Genomic DNA, 20772 nt, shown 5'->3' with positions numbered 1-20772 from the left:
AAGTTGTCCTAGGGGAAATGTTGCTCATAAGCAGTGGTTGCTCTTACAAGGTGTTGCTGCAAACAAGTGTCTACTGTAGTATAGCATCTATGAGACCCAGTCATGGACCAGGACCTCTTGTGCTAGGCTCTTTTAGAGGTGCCCGTGTTTTTCATTTATAAAAAAACTGAACTTTAATGACAAGGTATTCACGGCTACGCAGGACTGGAAAGATAGAGAAAGTATAGGGATAAATTGTCAGTTTTCACAATACAGAGAAGTAAATAGAGGAGTCTCTCAAGGATCTGTATTGGGACCGGTGCTGTTCACCATGTGAAAGCTGAATGTTCAAAATGTAATTGTAGAGATCACCAGACCACTGGAAGGTGGTGTGTTGTATCTGTGTGGTCCATGAAGACTGACTGTTGCTGCCTTGAACCTTGTAAAGTCATTTATACCTGTGCAAAGAGCTGTGTAAAATGCTGTCATCGATGCTTTGCCACATATTTCCTGTGTGATCTTGCACAAGTCACCTATCCTCTCTGTGCCTCAGTTCCCCATCCGTACAATGGGGATAATAGCACTACTCTGCCTCACAGAGGTATTATGAGGATAAAGTGCATTACAGATATTATTGGGGAAGGGGGGCAAAGAAGTACCTTGTAAGATAGATAGTCACATTTTACACTTATATTGCCCAAGTGTAAGTGACTACAGAGGCTGTAAGGCAGCAGAGCATATCTTTAAAAACAACAGGTGTTTATGCAAAATGTTCAGTAAATGAGGGTCATTGCAGACTTCCTTTACTGTTCCATTAAAAAAAATACATGGAAACTAATTTCTTCTTGTCCTGTATGTGCTCTCTAGGGTGTCCCAGGCCCTCCAGGACAGCCTGGGCCTAAAGGTTCCAAAGGAGATCGAGGAGAAAGAGTAAGTTAAAACTTCATCATGTATAAAGATTCACAGCCAATTTTGGTCCAGCTCCTCAGCTGGTGAAAATCAAAATAGGTCCATTAAAGTCAGTGCAGCTCTAACCATCTCTGATGAGGTGCACCAGACATACTGACTATTATGTAAGAATCAATAAGGGAGACCATTGTACAGGCAGAGGGGACATGTTACTTTCAGAGGGTATAACTTATCTCGGAAAGTTTTGGAATAGTGAACACTTGACTCAATCTCTACTGGGAACATGTTTTACTTTCAACAAAACCAAACCTACTATGAACACTTTAGTACCTAGCATTTCTGATGGTTTAGCTGAGTTACCAGGTTGTGACCAGGAAAGGAAGGGCAAAGCATATTAGATAGAAGAAGAACTCTTTTGAAACTGAGCCATTTTTCAGGGTTAAAACATTTTAAATGCTTTTATTTCAAGTTTTGTCATGTCTCACTATTCTTGTTTATTTTGTCAAGAACTTAGAAGTATTGGTGCCCAAAATACAGTAAGAGGAGATTGCTGAGTTTGTTTCCAAAATGGCCAACATTAGGAAGTACTCCCCCTACACTCCCCGCCCCTCTTCTCCTCTCCTCCCTCCTCCCCCCCCAAAAAAGAAAAAAATAGAGAACCTCTTCTCTCCAGGTTAATAGCCTAGTATTCAGGCAGACTAAAGGGGTTCAGAGCAGTATTTGAACTTCTGGATGCTTCTGCTAACCCAGTCTTCAAAACTCTTCAGGATTGCCTGTCACTTACTGTGCCAGACTATGGCCTGTGGACTACGGCTGGCTTGTGAAGTCCTTTCTGTGCGAGGCTGTAGAATGAAATCTTTTAAGAACTTAGCTTTGGCGGAATTGGAGTAATGTGAGACACTCCTTGAGAGGAGATGATATCCACAAAGTGGATCTACAGAATGAAAAAGCTACCATTGATAGTTTGCAGCATGGTCTGGAAAGGAAAGACAGCTGCAAAAAAGTTTAGTGCTAAACTTCCAGGGTGCTGTGCACCCAGAGTGGGAGTCGGGTGGCTGCAGCCTTAATATATCGCCTTCCTTTAAAGAGGAATTACCTGCACATAGGTTTAGGTGGAGATGGAGCTCACTACCTGCAAATCGGGTGAACAAATAATCTAGATCTGCCAGTTTCCCATTGTAAACCATTTCTCTCCCATCCTCCCCCTTCTGTTTGCTTTTTCAGTCTGAAGGGCAGAACTATGTCAGTGAGGACCTTGAAAGGCAAATACCAAATGCAGTTTGATTAGTTTCACATGAGCTTGGAGACTCTCCAAGCCCATGAGCATAACTACTGACAGGCTTAACCTGCATCTCTCCAGATTTTATATTAGGTCAACGACTCAGAAACTAGATTGTACAATAGACATGCTGAAAGCAAGACAGAGGTTGCTGATAAATGTAGGGGTCTTTCAAATCCAGTTTCCAAATACTGCTGAACTCTATTAGATGTTTATTTCAGTTTTCACTGAAAGTCACCTATTTATGAAGAGAGCTTTTGTATGTATCAAACTATCCAACTTTCCACCACTAAGATTGATAAGAGCCCCTCTGTAACCATATATTTTTTATAGATGCCTTTATTTTGTAGTTTATGCTATTGCTAAATGTATTACAGATTAGAGCTAGTTGAAAAATATTCAATGGAATAGTTTTCTTGACATTGAAATATTTGACAAAAAGATATCTCTCGACAAAGTTTAATGGGAAAATATCTAAGATTCTTTCAGACTCGTTATTTTGAAAATAATTTGTTTCACTTCATTTTAACTATTTATATATAATAAATATATAACAACATTTCAACATTATCCAAGCTAAACAGTTTTTTTTCTGAATAGAAATTTTAAAATTTTCATTCTGTGAGCTAGTTTGAAATTTCTACTTTTTGTTTTGTTTTGGAACAAAAACAACTTTCAAAATTTGGGAACTTCCTGTAGAATGGAAACTCCATTTTTCAACCAGCTCTGGTACCGATGAACAGCAAAGCAATCATTTATAGCTTTCAGTGGCAGAAGAAAATAACATTTCTATCAGCAGTGTGTATGACACGGAGAAAATAAATAGGAAAGTGTTATTGATCTTTTCGCACTGCACAAGAACTAGGGGTCACCCAATTAAATTAATAGGTAGCAGTTTTAAAACAAATGAAAGGAAGTATTTCTTCACACAATCCACAGTCAACCTGTGGAATTTTGTTGCCAGGAGATGTTATGAAGGGCAAAAGTACAATTGGGTTCAAAAGAGAATTAGATAAATTCATGGAGCATAGGCCTATCAGTGGCTATTAAGCAAGATGGTCAGGGACACAACCCTATACTGTAGGTATCCCTAAACCTAGAAGTTGGGCCTGGATGATAGCAGGTGATCACTTGAAATTACCCAGTTCTATTAATTCCTTCTCAAGCACCTGGCACTGGTCAGTCAGAAGACAGGATACAGGACTAGATGGACCACTGGTCTGAAGCAGTATGGCCATTCTTATATTCTTACCTTTTGTTCACTCGTACCCATGCTCTTTCAAAGTCAAACAATGAATAGATACTTCAGGACATTGTGCAGGCTTTTTCATACAGATAATATCTGCTAGCTTATGGTCATGAAATCCCTGGCCACCCATTCCCACTCTGCTTTTGACGTCTGTCAGTAGAGGGAAGTGCATGCTGCACCTTTCAATTAATGTTGGCATCACATGGACAAAGTGCAGAGACCATGTAAGCTGATGAAGGCCAGAGCAGAAAAACAGTGAGGGGCCCATCTTACCTATCAAGATATGAGGATAAACAAGATGTCCTGATTCATACATTCCAAGGCCAGGAGGGTCCATTGTGGTCACCTAGTCTGACCTCTTGTATAACACAGGTCATACAACTTCCCCAAAATAATTCCTAGAGCAGATCTTTTAGAAAAAACGACCAATCTCACTTTAAAAATTGTCAGTGATGGAGAATTTACAACAACCATTGGTGAATTGTAACTATGTACAGCCTGCTACCTTAGCTCAGTGAATTGCTGATTGCTTATACTTTTGCATGGGCCTGATTCACCCAGTGCAGCAGGATCTAAACAATATCCTTTTGTTGGGGAGAGCTGGGCCTTATCATATTTTCTCATAGCTGTGTTAGTCTGTATACAGCAAAAACAACGAGAGTCCTGTAGCACTTTAAAGACTAACAAATTTAATTTCTGCAGGCTAAGCTTTCGTGGGCTGTAACCCTGACAAAGTGGGTTACAGCCCATGAAAGCTTATGCCTGCAGAAATGATATTTGTTAGTCTTTGAAGTGCTACAGGACTCTCGTTATAATTCAAAAAGCCATTTTTCATCAAAAATTTTGTGCAAAGAAATTGAGTGGTTCTAGTTGTGGGTAACAAGAAAGTGAGCATGTGTGGAGAAAGAGACTAAACTGGTATGAAAGGGAGTTTTAAGGGAAAATCAAAATTAGATATTGCAGGATTCTTTCGTTCACTGGCTAAGGCTGATCAGTATTAGCCTATCCATTTTACTACATGGAAGAATGTTATATTTTTGGGGAAAAACTCTAGGGCCACATTTCTCCCTGCTTTAATTTCATTGACTTCTCTAAAGTGCAAGAGGATGCAAATCCATTTCACAAAAGGATAGTCCTGAGATCCTGAACCAAACTTCCTCAAATGTTGAGAGGATTCAGAACTGCTGGTTGAGAGCTTTTGTCACCTAAAGGTGATAATGCTGGGGGAAAGGAACTTCCACATTGTCTCATGAGATTTTTGTTTTTTGTTAAGCAATTTTAACTCCACTTCTAAAATCACATTTTGTTCTCACCAAATGGAAAAAAATGACCCCTGCTTTATTTCCAACAGGGGCAAGCAGGTCTGACTGGAGAGAGGGTCAATAAGGGACTTCCTGTAAGTGTTGTACACGTGTGTGCGCGAGACACAGACAGAGTGTGGGGGAAGGAGGTATTCTTTAGCATCTTAAATACCGCCTGGTTGGACTGTGACTGGTACTACAAGTTCTCTCTGGACTCTAATACAGCCAGGTCAGGAGATGGCATCTCAGAGATCTATGCAAATGAAATTCTGAATTTTAGCGCTACACTTTATAGTCAAGTGGCTTAAGCAGTAGAAAATACCTTGTACCTGCCCTGGGGTTGAGGAGGTGGACTGCATGATCTCATATGTCCCCTCCCATCTCTCTGATGGGTCTAAGAGTGGGGCTAGCAATCTAGCAAAGAGAGCCTGTTAAGAGGAGAAATGCTCCATCAACCATAGTTCTTCCCTCAGGAGTGAGAAACTGGTTGTAAAAGATCTGTGTAGAAGATAGACCTGTCGTACCACCTCTGCTTTACCCAGATGAGGCCAGATTTGCTCAAGTGTCTATACTTGTTATCTGTAGTGTGGTAGTGTCTAGTGGACCCAGTCATGGATCACGGCGCTGTTTATCCAGCACCTGGTACAACAGACTTTTTGTTCGATCTCTGATGCAAAGTGCTTACAGTCTTACCAGGTTGGCTTCTGCTAACATTCTGCTAGCACAAAGAGGGGTGAGAAAGGTTGGGAAAAGGTGGATGAAACCTTCCGATTGCCAGGGGAGGGGGCGCAAGTGGACAGCAATGATTGTGAAGAGGTCATGGCCAGTGAAGCAAGGACGTGTTAATTCAATACATCCCCACTGGAGCTGCCTCCAACAGGTCTCCTATTGACAGAATGCTAAAGCTGCCTCCCATGTTGAAACCCAGTACAGATCATCTGCCCTCCATAAGACCAAGCCTCCTAAAAATTCAGAGTGTGGATGTGGCTAAGCCACCGAAATTCCCCCAGCAAGTCTGAACTCTCCAAACCTCCTTTATCTGCAATGCTGGGCTGGAAATCTCTTGAGAACTGGCTTTCTCCCAGTAGTTCTGGGACTACCAGCTTCTGGCCAGGCTGGGAATCCTCCGGAACATCTCTGAAGCTAAATCAGCATTTACATGTGCAGTTGTAGTGAAAATGAAAAGCAAGTGAATCAAACAAGAAAGTGGGTTCAGTGTGAGTTTGGGTGGAAATGTTGGGGGAGGGGAGAAGGGGAGAGAGCTCTTGTTTTTGCTTTAAATGGTTCTCTCCTATCTCTACTACTATCTTGCTCCTCTTGAAACCTTTCTGGAATGCCCGCTGTTGTTCAGTGAATGCCCGCTGAAGAGCCAAGCTCTAATCCCAGCTGCTTTACTCAGCAGTTTAAAGAGCAATGGGAAGGTCCACATTTAGCTTGTGGTTTAATCTATGCCATATGCTGCTTGGGAAATGCAGACACTTCCTGATTAGATGAGTGTGCAGCAGGGGAATGTCAGACGAACTGTTGCAATAACTAGGGATCTTTCTTCAGTAAAAATGTAATAAGCATCTTGTAGAGAGGCTGAGGGTGATGTGGCTAATTAATGGGACTTGTGAGTAGTGGAGATGGATTTTTCTGGAAAAATAAACTGAGACAAAGTGTGCATGTTTAGTGGTGGTTATAGTTAACTCTGTGCTGCTTTTATTTAAATGCTTTAATGTAAAGCGTTGCTTACGGGAAAGCCTTATGATACACACATGGTTTTGGTCGCGGTCCCTAGCCGCAACAATCAGTGCAATGCAAACAGCACAGAGCTCAGGTCATTCTGGGCTATGTTCAGCTGTGGCGTAAATGGGCAGAACCCCTGGCAAAGCCAGCAGGAGCTGCTGCAGCTTAGGCCAGAGGTGAATTTTGCCCTGTCTAAAAGAACAGATGTTATAACCTTGAGCAATTGTGATTTCAATTTTGTTTTCTGCTGATTGAGGGGAAGGGATTTGAATGATTCTGGATGACACATCTCCTCGTTTACATGGAAACTTGTTTGTCTCATCTTAGGGTGAACCAGGCAAGAAGGGTGAAGAAGGAGATAGAGGGGCCGAGGTAAGAAAACACTTTTACTGCTGCCTGATTTTTCTATTGTTGAAAAGACTCATTTACTGCCCTTCAGACCATACCCTATCCTTCTTCGATGTGCAGGACTCCCATCAATATAAATGGAGGAGTGGGAGGATTGTCAAAGATAAAAGGACAGACTGAGCACCACACAATTAATGGATATATAGCCTTATAACACCCCTCTGAGATAGGGATAATATCACTGCCCTAATTTACAGATGGGGAACTTTGGCCCAAAGTAAGTTAAGGAACTTACCCAGGTGACAAGGAAGGCAGTGGCTGAGGTGGGAATCTAGAGTCATTGTCAGTGTCTTATCAACTAGACCATCCTTCCTACCTATCTGATCCCACATCTAGTAGAATACAGCCCTTGCCGAGGCCTGATTTTGTTTTTCTACAGCACGCTTCCGCTTGCCTACCGATTCCTTGCTTTCCCATTAAATAATTAAGAGTAAAATATTTGGGACTCAACCAAGAAAAAGAGAACAATCTCTCCCCACCCCAAGCTACTACTTAGATAATTTCACAGAATGTAGCGAAAAGGTTTCTTGTGACATGTTTGTTTGGTCATACAATGTCAGTCAAAGGAAAGCCAGGTCCACCCAAGTGATGCTCAGAACAAATGTCAGCTCTGTTTAGCAAGGAATATTTTAATTTTAAAATAAATAGTGCAGTGGACTGTGGAAATAGGCACAAGCCAAATAGTTTGACTCCAAGCCTCCCAGTTTGACACTGTTCAGATTTCTGTGGTTATTGGTTTGGCACGTTATGGAAATAGGAACCAGTTGAAAATATTGGATCTGGGTCCAAACCGCTCCCAAATTTTGGAAGTGCCAGAATTTGGGTTTATAATTGAGACTTTTTACCGCATTACTTTCCTTTGGATGTTTATAGAGACATTTCCCTATTCTCCATAGATTTGCAATCTGGTTTTTGTGTGTGAAATCATTAGCAGTTTTAGGGGCTACATTAGCACTGTATAAGCTGAAGTTTGGAGGATTGCATTATGCACTTACATAAATAATGTTCCTGTGCTGTAGATATATACAGATGGTTTATTTTTTCCTTATTGCAGGGAGAAGGAGTTCAACAACTTCGAGAAGCCCTGAAGATTTTAGCGGAGAGGGTATTAATTCTAGAGCATATGATAGGAATTCATGGTGAGTGTCACACAGACTGTGGCTAAACTTTGCTTTTCTGGAGAAGTTAGATGCCACTCTGTTCCCACCCTGTCTAACAGCTCTAGAATTGCCTAGAACTCCTCACCTGCTCTTTCAATGAGCTGCTGGATTCTAGGGCTCAACACTAGTTCAGCCCAGTAGACATTTAGGTCAGGATTTTAAATGTAGATGCCTAAAGTTACTGAAGTGGCTGATTTTCAAAGGGGTTGAGCACCTAACAGCTTCAATGGAGCCACTCTATCTTTACACCAGTACCATAATATGTCCCACAGACACATTTGTATTACAATCAGAAGTACAGAGCCAGCTCAGCAGAATACAACACAGCTTGATCTGCTGCTTCAGGTAACTTCTACAAACTTTCTCATAGCAGAGTCTTTCGGCCAGATCCTCAGCTGCTATAAATGGCCATAATCTGTTTACTTCAGGGGAGCTATGCTGATTTATATCAGCTGACGATCTGGCCCCTTAGGATTTGTCATTTCTGAAGGACCCTAGAACTGGTCAGACTTCACTCTGAAAGGGAGTGCAAGCCAGTTAGCCTGCAAATCCATAATCCATTCAGCTCCCCTGATTAAAATTCAAAGAACACTGATTTTTGGAAACATGAGAGACTCTTAAGTGTCTCACGTGTTCCTATTATTTAAAATGAACCACTCAGTATTTGGAGTGATTCAGCTGGAGCTTTTTCCCTCCTTGCCACAGCCCTTTCATCGGAGGAGGAGGTTTATCTGATTCTCACAGATCAGACTTTTCTCTGCTGCTGCTGTAACTGTAAGCAGGGGAATGCTATTGTGGGGAACTTTCCTGGCTCATACACTACCACGGTGCAGTTGGCTAGCAAAAGGATCTGAGTTCTTGCCCCCACTCCCTTTGTCCAGAGGCCTGCCTGACCTCGAGGGCTCCCCTTCCACTCCCCTGTGTGGCAAGGTCCCCGTAACCCCGACAAGGCTGGGCCCAGGATTCCTGGGAGGCTCAACCTCCAGTCGTGTCATGGTCACTTAGGGCTCCCTGGCCTGGGCTTCTCTCATCTCCAGGCCCAGCTGCTGGCTGTTTTGTCCTTAGCTCGGCCTGCTGTCTGCCTCTCTCCACTGGCCCAGGGGGCTGTCTGTTTCAGGGTCCTGTGTCTCAAGAGATGCCAACCAAAAAGACCCACCAAGTTTCAGAAAGGAGCTAACAGATCCCTTACATAACAAAGAAATCACTTGTTTTGGGGCAGGGACCCCAGTGCAGTGGTTCTCAACCAGGTGTATGCATACACCTGGGGGTATGCAGAGGTCTTCCAGGGGGTACAACTCCTTATCTAGATATTTGCCTAGTTTTACAACAGGCTACATAAAAAGCACTAGTGAAGTTGGTACAAACTAAAATTTCATACACAGACAATGAACTGTTTATACTGCTCTATATACTATACACTGAAAAGTAAGTACAATATTGATATTCCAATTGATTTGTTTTATAATGAGATGGTAAAAATGACAGTAAGGCAGTTTTTCAGTAATAGTGTGCTTGTGACACTTTTGTGTTTTTATGTCTAAATTTGTAAGCAAGTCATTTTTAAGTGAGGTGAAACTTGGGGATGCAAGACAAATCAGCCTCCTAAATGGGGTACAGTCATCTGGAACGGTTGAGAGCCACTGCTCCAGTACATGGACAGATGCATAGCTTGCGCCGCATACTTCTCGCCTACAGAAATGGAGCAAGGACAAAATGTTTTGGATCTGTTCACGATCACATTCTCTATGTGCCTTTGAGGGTTGATTGGGGTTTTTGGCCCCAACACAAATGCTTCTTGGCCAACCACCATTTATTTACTGCCTTCAGTGCTCCTGACCTCACCTGGTACATAAAGCAAGGTACTGCTCTCCTCTCTTTCAAATCTCTCTGCAAGAGCCCCTCCTACAGGGACACCTTTGTGAAGCTGGCAACAGATGACAGCCAGGGGGGACTTCTGATAGTTTGGTGCTTTTGAAAATTTCACAGAAGCTACATAAGTGACTTAGGCACTTAAAGCATGTGTCTTATTGAAAGTCAGTGAAACTCAGGTTGCTTAAACCCCTGTCACTTTCAAAAATAGGACTTAATCGTGTTTGGAAACTTAACCTATGAATGTATTACTTTTTGCCTTGTGCTCCTCCTGACTTGTTACTCTCATTTGTTGTCTTGTTTTAGACTGTAAACTGTTTGGGGCAGGGACTGTTTTTTCACCCTGTGGTTGAACAGCAATCAGTGCCCTGTGATTAGAACCTCGAGGTGCAACCAAAGAATTAAAAAAAAAAAAAAAGGGTGGGGTGGGGTGGGGGGGGGGTAGAGGACACAGAGTTCAAGCACCAAGGAGGTGACCAATAGATTGTGGGAGGAAATCCATTAGAGAGATGTTTGTGCTCTTCCTAGGGCCACATAATGTTAAGACAACCTGAAAAATGTAGGATTTCATAAAAGGCCTGTTATTCGCTGAACATAGAGATTTAAATTAATTAAATTAATTTGTTCTCAAAGTTGAGAACATTAAGGTGTTCTAAGCCAAGTCTGACAGCAGGAATAGTTACTCACCTCCCAGCTGTTCATCACCTTGGGAAATGAACTTGATAGTTCCATGAGAGGAGGAATTTACAAAATATTTACATCATGGCTAGAACATGAGCACTTGACAACCTCAGCATTACCAGTGATAGCATCAACTTGTGACTTGCATAGACCTGCTCTAGCAAAATACAGCATGCTTTGACTTGCCCCTTTCCTTTTGAAGAATATTCAGGCAGTCTAAAGCTCCCAGTACTTTGCATTGGGGCTTGATTCTCCAGTGCCCTTTGCCTTGTGCATCCGTTTATACTAGGATAAAGTGCTATCAAATGGGAATGGCAGCATTTTAACACCCACCTGGCACTGGTTTAAATAACTTGAAATGACTGAAATCCACACAAACTGAGGTTAATTAATTGATTCCATATTTTTTTACTTCGTCTACACCCAGATTTTATAGCAGTATAATAGTGTTGGTTAAGGAGTGATATTTACCTATATAGAAACTGTATTTCTATTTAATTTCCAAACTGTGCCTCAGTCTCTAGCTTTATGTACAATTTAAAAACAAATATATCACAAAATAGATCCTGTGTCAATTAAAGGCTTGCCACCCCCAAGACAACCCAATGGGAAAGGCCTCCATAAATAGGCTTTAGAGCATGGCCTGAGTGTCTCAAAACAGAGGCTGTCAAATCAGAGAGAGAAAGACAAGGTCTGGAGTTGAGGACCACTCACGGAGGATGCCCTGCTCCCAGACATTTATATTATTAGCTCATGCACCTCCACTGATCTCAACTGCTGGCTGACAGTCTAGAAAGCCTATATTGCTCCAGCTTCAAGCTTGGACACACAGACTAACTATTTGAATTGCTCCTAGAAATGGCGCAGAAGCCAGCTCTGGTTATTGCACCGAATTTGCCATTCGTGCTGCAATACAAAGCTTTGTTTCATTGACAAAAAAATTAATTCATCTTTAACTAATATATTTTTATAAATAATTGGTATTATAGACCCTTCTTGTCCAGCCTTTCAGGCCAAAGCGAAGGTTGAATGCTGGAAGCTGGTTAATGTGAAAACCAGAGTGTTTCATTAAATTAGTACAGGAATACTGCACCACCCACCAGTGCAAAGGAAGCGCTGTTTGCAAGCAGTAGTTCCATTGTAGTGAAATTGACTTTGATTGAGCAGACATCCCCTAAGCTGTGAGGCCACCCCACAATTTTAATCAGCTGACGCCAAGGATCTAACCCTGTTCCCACTGTGGGCATTGAGATTTTTGCCATGGACTTCAGTGCAGGAGCCCACAGCCGAAATGCCAATTGCATGCTATCATTTTCAGATGAAACGCCAGAATCTGTGTGGTTTTGGAAACCAAAACAACCGCCCAAGCAACGAAGTAAATCATACCAACAAAAACTGTTCCCTATAGAACAGGCTGGAAGCTTGAGATAATCACAGCATATTAGCCAGCCCTGCAGAGCAGAACAGCAGGACACAGGAAAGACACTAAACCATTTGGCAATGCTTATTTCCACTGAGCACAGCACAAATCTCCATGCACCAGGACACTCACTTGAACATTACCGAGAGACAAAGGAAAAGAAACTGGGGCATTAAAATTGAAGTGTCAGCTCTATGGGTTTGCTTGTCTGCTGAGCACTTGAAAAGGACTGGGCCATAGACCAAATGTAAAATTAGCTGTATGGGACAGGATCATTGTAGAAAGATTTCTCGCCATAAGAGGAAGTGTGGGCTAATGTCTACGTGCTGGGGTAAGTCACTTCACCATTCTTTGCCTCACTTTCCCCAGCTATAAAATGTATGCAGTGATACTCAGGCCTAGTCTACACTGCTGCTGGCGGTCACCGGGAGATATGCAAGCTAAGTAATGTAGCTGGCATATCTCCCGTCAACATACTTACATTCACATAGTGTAGCGTCTTCACAGTGTTCGGCCACAGGAGATGCCCGTCCATTGACACAGCCTTACTCCTTGTGGGGAGATGGATTACTAGCATCCATCTGGGCTTGATCCTGCTGAATCGATCGCCACGTAGCTGGCAGTGTAGACATACCCTTAGTAACTCTTCAGGAGCATTGAGCCTTAATTAATGTTTAATGACACTTTGCACTTCTATACCTCTTGTCAATTAAGGACCACAAGGCACTGTTATCATTAATCATGTTTATGATGGTGCTGCTTAAGTATCAACTGAACAAAATCCCATTGTGCTAGGTGCTGTACAAATAAAGTAATAGGTACTCGATTTGCCAAAGAGCTTACAATCTGCATAGACATAAAGGAGGGGGCAGGAGTATGATACACAAGCAGAGTAAACAATGGGATGATAGCAAAGGTCATATTATTTTCATAACGCGTTTTTTGTTCTGGGAGGTGAGGAGTTTAGGAGGCCAGTAGCTAAATGGAAAGAAAAGTGAAAGGAGAGAGGACATTGAAGGGAAGGGGGAGAACAGTAAGAATGGCAGGGACAATGTTTTCAGCAGCGTGCATTGCTCCTTACCCTACCCCTCCTATTAAACAAACTCGCTCTTGGCTTTATCTCCTTTCAGATTCTTTATCTTCCACTGAGCCGGGCTCAGGACAAGAAGTGATCCCAGGCTCCTCTCTACGAATGAGCATCAAGATCAAACGCAGTGGACCTGAGCAGCAGCCCTATCAGATCCTCTCTTCGCTGCTGGAAGAGAGTGAAGCCAAAAGAAAAAGCCACACAATAAAATAGGAGCATTTGTGCATTCTAAAGCCCATTCACTGGTTAAAGATACAGTATCCTAGCACTTAATCACAGTGTGCAGAATGAAGTGGGTAGAAAGCTGCAGGGTTAGCAGTAGGATTTCCTTGCCTGAACACTGCTAAACCATTACTGCAGGGAATGTCTTAACTGTGGCTCAGAGAGTCTTATGAAGAGCACGTCCTCTCTCCCCCTACTTCAGAATACACCAAATGGCAGGTATTCTTAAAAGCTATCCCTGGAATAGATTCCCGCAGTCTTTTTCAAGGAGTTTGATCCTCCTGCTCGCAAATTTGTTTAAAACGCAGCATCACTTGCTCAGACGTCATTCAATTCTACCCCGCTTCAAAGCAAAATCCCTGAGCGATATTATATTATAGTTGGTGGCATATGGTTATTTTTAAATATGTTTTGTTTTCACACTATAATTTCCCGTTGAAGATACTCTTTTCAGTACTCCACTAACGTATTATTACCTGCTATTTTAAACCATGGAAATGTTTACTCTTTAAAAAGAAAGTGAAAAATTAATAACTAATCACTTATTTTGACAAATTTCATCTCTCTCTCTCACGGGCGAATGTCTTTCAACAGATCATGATTTGTCTCAGATATGTTGGTTGTTCAAAATCTTTGGCAAATTTCATTTACCCTTAGGTTTTCTGACTGAAATTTAAAATTGGGGAGTTGAGCTGTGGTGATTGGTGGTGTGAATCGTGTCATTTAGACCTCATGGTATTCCTTCTTTTCCATGATTGAATGAACAACTTACGATCAGGTTTCTGATAAGAATAATGACAGAATATAAAAGTTACTTTCCCTGCATGTCCAGGTGTAAAAGCTCAAAATTCTTTTTGCAAACATTCATAGCAAGCAAGACTAAATTGCATGAAAATTTGTATAAAGTGAACACAAAATAGGCATAAGTACAGCCAAGAAAAATTAATTCCTTATTAGAAACAAATACACACTGAAAGTGTTTTGCAGTATTTACCCAGCTTTAGATCATAAGCAGGACCTGTTGATATAGTTTTCTTTATACTGTGAGTCTTTTTAAAAGCATCCATCATCTCCTACTGGTTTGAATCTGGAGGGGGCAAAATACAGTAGAAGGATTAGACCCTTGCCAAGGGCTTGTCTTGTGATCTTGCAGCTAAATGCTAAATCATTTTGCTTTTTGCAATAGCTCTCGTTACTGGGGAAATAGACAGCCAGTGGTGAGAGGCTGAACGGGAATTTTACACCTGCTGTCCAAACAAATGGGACAAGTTAATGTCACTTGTACGCAATTATTATTTTTTTTTTTAGTAGGATTGAATGACTGAGGGAACTGATAAGGTTACAGAATTTTTCACTGTTGAGTCAGTGGTTCAAATCCAGCAAAAGACAGTAGTGAGCAAATGTTGTCTCTATTATTTGGTGGCTTAAGTGAATTCATAGCATCACTCAGGCCCGTTCCTAGTGCAAAATGTATCTACATCATAAAAGCCACCTTCACCACTACCATTCATGGCATTTTTGTTGGTAGTCTCAACCCAGGCCAAGGCCTGAATAACCCATGGAGACAGTAGTACCCTCTTACTGTTAAAAGTGGTCCTCCCAAGTCAGGATGAAGGCATGTGGAATGCTAAAACCTCGCACTACCAGTGGATGTAAAATAAGGAGTGTTCAGGCACTAGTGCTGTCATTATTTATATATGTACACGTACCCACAAAATCAGTCTATATCGATAGTGCTCGCTGTATCAAAACATCCATATCACGCCTCTAGACAGTATTGTGTCACCAGCCCCACATCATTTAACATCTTTAAACTACCAACTTTTTACAAAGAATAGGTGACATAGGAGGTTGATGGCATAAGTTCGAAACAAAGGAACATCTTTAGCTGATAGTGGTCCTCACAGAGAAACCTCCCCATGCTGTACAGTTAAACAACATAAACAGCCGGTGATTAAGAAGAACCAAAGGCTGCAGTAAATGTATTTCCTTACCCTACTTTTGAATTCTGACACCAACCAGGGCTGCATTCCATAGTCAAGGGGTATAGTTAGGTCCTTGCTTCTATCTGTGTAAAGTTGTTATTGGGCAACTCAAATCAGCCCAAAGTGTAGAGAACTGCGGTGGAGGCAAACCAAAATACATCAGATGCTATTTCTCATAAGCCATCAGAGTTTAAAGAACTTAAAGTCAATGTAGCACTTTCGGAGATGCAAGCATAAAGAACAAATGTTTCAGTCTCCAAGGATACAATGTACATAGCTACACTGATGTGATACAAGTAAAGGGCCCAGAAAACAAGGAGCAATAACCCAGCCTGGAGACAATAAAACAGTTTGTCAATATCAGTAAGGCAGTGAGCAAGAGCAATGGTCCCAGCCCAGTGTGACTTCTAGGACAATAAAATAAAGAGACGTTATTTGCAAGCCTGATACTAAATCCAGCGACAGTATGTGTATAAACAATTCTGAATGAGATCAGTATCTTTTAGAAATAGTTGGCAGCCATCTCTCAGTCTAAATACAAACACAAATGCAAAGAGCACAACTATACCAAGACATCTGGTGGACAAACAACGAAAGCCCTGTGAACCAGCCTAAACATTTTCTTCCATTCACTAACTGAGGTGGAATGGAGTTGTATAAAGGGAATTTAAACCATGAAGACTTGTTGAGGGACAGCTGTTTATAGCACAGCCATGCCACGCTTGCACTAGTTTTGTCCTTGGAATGGTCTCCTGTTTCCTTTTAGAAAAACCTGTTGACTACAAAATGTTTTAAGTCAGCCACTGGTTAGAAATTTACAAGAAGCACCTTATTATTTCTTTTGATCAATAATCTGGGTTCCTATCCTGCAGATGTTACCAAGCAGCGTGCTTACTACCCTTCGGTCTAGTAGTAAGTGTTTGGGAAATTGATTTGTGAGAGATGAAGAGAAATCACAGTTTAATCAAAAGATTTATCCTGGTCAGGCTGCTGTGAGCTGCATTTCATCTGATGGCTAGGAAAGAGTTTTCCTATAGCAGGACTTCAGAGGCAAAGCCAAACAAACCTTGCACCTGATCTTTCTAAAGGCTGTTGGATTTAATTTGGGGAAGGGGGAGAAATGTCATGCAGTGTGTCAAATTAATTCCTTGAGTTTCTGGCATCTCCCAAATAAGTTAAGGGACAATTTTTTTCCTACAAATTAGCATTTGGGAATTAAAAAACAATTGCATCAGCCCAAGGAGTAGTCTCTTTTTAGTTGATTTGCAGTTGACTAGCACTCTGGGTTTTTATGAAATTATTCAAAACAAATTAGTGGCAAGATGAAAAACATTGAAATTGTTTGCAATTAATCCTACCAGATTTTAAACTGGCCTTCTGACAATCATTCAGATTGCAACATCATTTTCATTACCAACTTCCATAGATTTCTATAAAGACCCGTGTAACTCTTTGCTCCCAACACTTCTTGTTTTGCGTAGCTACAACTGTCTATTAATGTGGTACTGTATCTTTAATCTGGGTAACAATAGGACCATATAGTTTGGACATTGTCACTGGACTGGGTTTAATTCCTAACTAATAAGTCAATTAGACCACATTCTGGTGCAGTCTTAGTTTAAAAAAAAAAAAAAAAAAGGGCAAATAATAATGGTGAACATGTTGACAATGATATTCAAGACTAAATAAACCACTCAAACCACATTTTCCATCTTAGGCAGGATACTAAGATTCATTTTAGCGTGGGCATATGCATTTTACCATCTCTGTGTAACTTAGGGGATGGACATATTTCAAATGCGTGCTCATTTAGAAATATACTTTAATTGAAATGTTAGTGCTTTCTTTTATATGCATACTGTGCAATACCATAGTGTGTTCTTTTATATCTGTTAAGACTTCTTTGGGATTTTTAAAGAACTTCTCTGAACTCCAATGCTTTTCAAATTGGTTCTGGTAGTAGAAAAACAATTTTCCTTGCCTTGAGCTAAATCAGAAGCAAATGGCTGCATAATGCACAGTATAATACGTTGTAGTTTATGCACCCTAACTTTCACCAGTGCTCTGGTTCCCTCTTGGAAAATAGAGAATGCTTCACTCCAGAGTATCCAATATGCACTTATTCTAAAGACTTGAGAGCAATGCAGGAAAATAGGACTAAGCTAGAGATAAGAGTTGTGTCCTCCTTCCACTAGGCCTTTTCCATTGACTTTAATGGGAGCAGGAATAAGCCATATGTTCAGATCCAGATCTTCAGTTGGTATAAATTGGGACAGGTCCAATGAAGTCAATAAACCATAACAATTTACACTAGCAGAAGATCTGGTTCACACACTTTTGGATCTGGGATTTTGGTTCAGTGCCAATCTCTAGAATTAACTTTGTTAAACTAGAAACCCACATGCTACGGCTTCAGGAAGACAGCTAACTCTGGGATTACTTCTCAATACATGAAGGTAGGCTTGTGACTAATTGGAAATTCCTTCTAGTCCACAATTACAACCTCTGTATTATTCACAATTCCATTCCATTCTGCTATTTTACAACAGTGGCGGGGGGTTAGACTACTTATAATTCTGAAATCAAGTGAATCAAAGGTGCTATAAATGTCCTTGAAACATATTCCCAATCCCAACCACAGAAGAATAGGTTAACTTTTTTCACTAGTTATTTTACGCAGTATTTTTTAATTTATAGCCGTGTGTTTTGTGTGTGCAAGAGGTCCCAGCTCTTCTAACTGTAAAGTTCTACAATCATTTCATTTTTTTAATGGGGAAGTAGTGTACGGTATCTTGTGATTGTGTGTAATTTTTAACAGAAAAATATTAAATCTCTGACGTAAATGATTTCATTATGGTAGGTTCTACTGTTTGTCATCAGACTTCACTAAAGGAGGAAATAAACCCCTCCCCAATCTGTTAGTTCCAGATCTTGCATGGTTACTTCTGTTTTCATATTGCTATATTATAGTTCATGGTATCTATTTCTCTATATTTGCTATGGGATTTCTTACTGTATATGGAATGTTTTGTATTCAGTTGGTTTTTGTTTTGTTTTTTTTAAATCAGCAGAGTGGGAACAATATTCAGGAACCCACAAGTACCAAAGACCTTTCATGTAATGCACTGAGAAATAAACATACTGTAAGTGAACATGGCATCTGGTAGCCTGTATTTCAAGGTCTTTGGCTGGTTCAAGCATATTTTCTTCCCAAAGGCCTCAGTCGCTCTTTCTTGCCACCTTCATTTTGTTTCACTGCCTTTAGTAGTATTGTGTAAGGCTGTAAGAACTTTTGTCTCCTTGTAATAGAAACATAAATGAGGGACTTGGCCCAGTTCTTAATTTCTTGACTGAGATCAAGATGACAAATTACAGATTCCACGTGTCACTTGTACTAGCAGTGTCACACGGGGGGTGCCCTTGCTAACTGAAGGCATGCTGGAGTGATTTCTTTGCCTCACATAGAGTTAACCCCTCCTACTCCCCCAGATACTGCTAAATCATCCCAGCCAGATAGGACTTCTCCCTGGGGCTTGTACAAATAATGTTGTGTCTTTGGAATGGACCAGATTACACCCACTCTGGCAGTTATTTAAAAAAAAACAAAAAACGTTCTCAGCTGCAGACACACGTAGGATTCCTCTGTAAGGAACTCGTTCCCCCTCCATTTCCAGCTCTGCTAACTGAACACTGCTATGCTGGATTATATATATTTCCAGCCCAGTCATTCATACATACAGCACTTCACCTACTTCATGCATGCATAAACCTGACTGGCTCAAACCCTGTACTGCTCTGTGTGCGCAAAGCAGCCCTAAACCCAGCACAGCCAGCCACAAGAGGCACTCCGGTGTAGAGGAATCCTCCAGTGGTACAGTTATTCCTATGCCTCTTGACCTCCCTGCTGCTGAAATACAGAGTGTGGCCAAGGGAAAAGGTCAGTTCCAGGGGTTCCACAACCCCCCTGCTTCCAGGCTTCTGGATCAGCCTGTTGGAGACCTTGTGCCTGAGTCACACTAACACCCAGCTGACATAAGGGTTTGGAGAGTGTAAAAGCCTCCTTCGCAGCTCTCCCTCTAGCTCTGCATTCTGTGGTCTTTGGCTATAGCGAAGGTTCTGGGCCATTGATTTCAGTGGAGTTACTCTGGATTTATGCTGGGGAGAGTGGGGCTGGCAGTGTTTACATCTTGTTCTGCAGACCATTCACGCAGATTCAGAACAGCAGTCAGTGGGTTTCCTGGCCTGAGTCATCCCATTGCAGCTAGCAAGAGCTTGGTCCCACAGCTAAGGCTGAACAAGGCATGTAAACAGGGAAATGTCAATGAATGCAAAGTCCAGGGCTCCACCTCACCACATTCTTCCTTGCAACACTGAAAAGGACGCGATCAAGGCTGCCTGATCTAACAACCCCTGCCCATGCAGCACTTGTGGGGATGTCTCCCAGGGCACATTAGCTATCTTACTGTAGTATCAGGGTACGTCTACACCACAGTGAAACACCCTTACATGGCCTGGGTCAGCTGGCTTGGGCTTGTGGGGTACAAAATTGCTCTTGGACCCTCCCCCCTCGCTAGGTATTTGTTATAGTGTAGAGATGCCCTTCAGGCTATTTATCCATGAGGCAGCCCAGTGCTATTATCCCCATGTTTCAGATGGGGAACAGAGGCAGAGAGAGACTAAAAGTGGTAGTCAGACGAGGGACTGAGACATTGCAATGCTCAGTGCTGCAGCAACGACTCTCACACAGAGACAGGATTTGAACCTGGGTCTCCTGCAGCTTGGGTGAATGTTCTAGTCGCTGGGCTAAGAGTTATAAAGGGCTGCTCTGGCACCACCACCAGCCCCAGTCTGTGCTAGGCCTGATCTGGTAGCTGTTCTCTGAGCAGGCCTTCCAGGCCGGCAAGATAGGCCAGGGAAGGGCTAGCTTAAGGATCCCACTGGGGCTTTGACCTGAGGCCTTCAGCAGCTTTACACGTGTGCAGGGTGGCAGAAATGTAGGCACCAACAAGGTTAGGTGGCAGCCGAGTGGAGGTTTTGAGGATCTAAATTTTGAATGTAGGTGACTAATGTGGCAGGTATGTGTTGAATTCCCTTTGTGAACCTCGTGCAAAGCTACGCCCAATCAGGCCCACAGGGCAGACGTGTCCCCGATGGAAAAGCCTGTGAAAGTGTTTGGAATTACCATCTTAGTGCATGCAGAAACCCTGTCTTGTGGCAACACAGCACAGGAGCACGTCTTGGGGCATATCCCTGTGAGGGGGATAGGCTGAGTCCTACAGAGCAGTGTTTGACTGGACAGGATATTGCAGCATCCGAGGGGGTTCTGTGACTTTGTGCTGTCATTCACATTTCCATCTACACACAACTTTGAGGTTAACGTTCAATCAAACTCCAGATAATTAAAGCTTAGACTTTGTTCTCTAAAAACTAATTTGCCAAGCGGGAGAGCCCAGGCAGCGTCTGATGGGAGCCTGGAAGCACCTCTCTACCACAAG

The 20772-nt window shown here is 42.0% G+C and overlaps 1 protein-coding gene across 2 annotated transcripts in view; it reads left to right on the top strand.

The window, feature by feature from the left end:
- The window catches only part of COL26A1 (collagen type XXVI alpha 1 chain), a 223974-nt gene extending 205555 nt beyond the window's left edge, over positions 1-18419 (top strand). The window contains exons 10-14 of one of the 2 annotated variants that reach the window (XM_067537837.1): positions 847-909; positions 4768-4812; positions 6773-6817; positions 7908-7992; positions 13114-18419. In XM_067537837.1, coding sequence (XP_067393938.1) covers positions 847-909; positions 4768-4812; positions 6773-6817; positions 7908-7992; positions 13114-13283 — 408 coding nt within the window. In that variant the 3' untranslated portion in view covers positions 13284-18419. The remainder of the gene's footprint in view (positions 1-846; positions 910-4767; positions 4813-6772; positions 6818-7907; positions 7993-13113) is intronic. The other variant, XM_067537838.1, reaches the window with a different exon arrangement.
- The last annotated feature ends 2353 nt before the right edge of the window (positions 18420-20772 follow it).

Source organism: Emydura macquarii, unplaced genomic scaffold, assembly GCF_026122565.2.
Source record: "Emydura macquarii macquarii isolate MOO-44397 ecotype Brisbane River unplaced genomic scaffold, CSIRO-AGI_Emac_v2 contig_450, whole genome shotgun sequence".
NCBI classification, from domain to species: Eukaryota; Metazoa; Chordata; order Testudines; family Chelidae; genus Emydura; species Emydura macquarii.
This window is presented reverse-complemented; position numbering and strand designations above follow the sequence as displayed.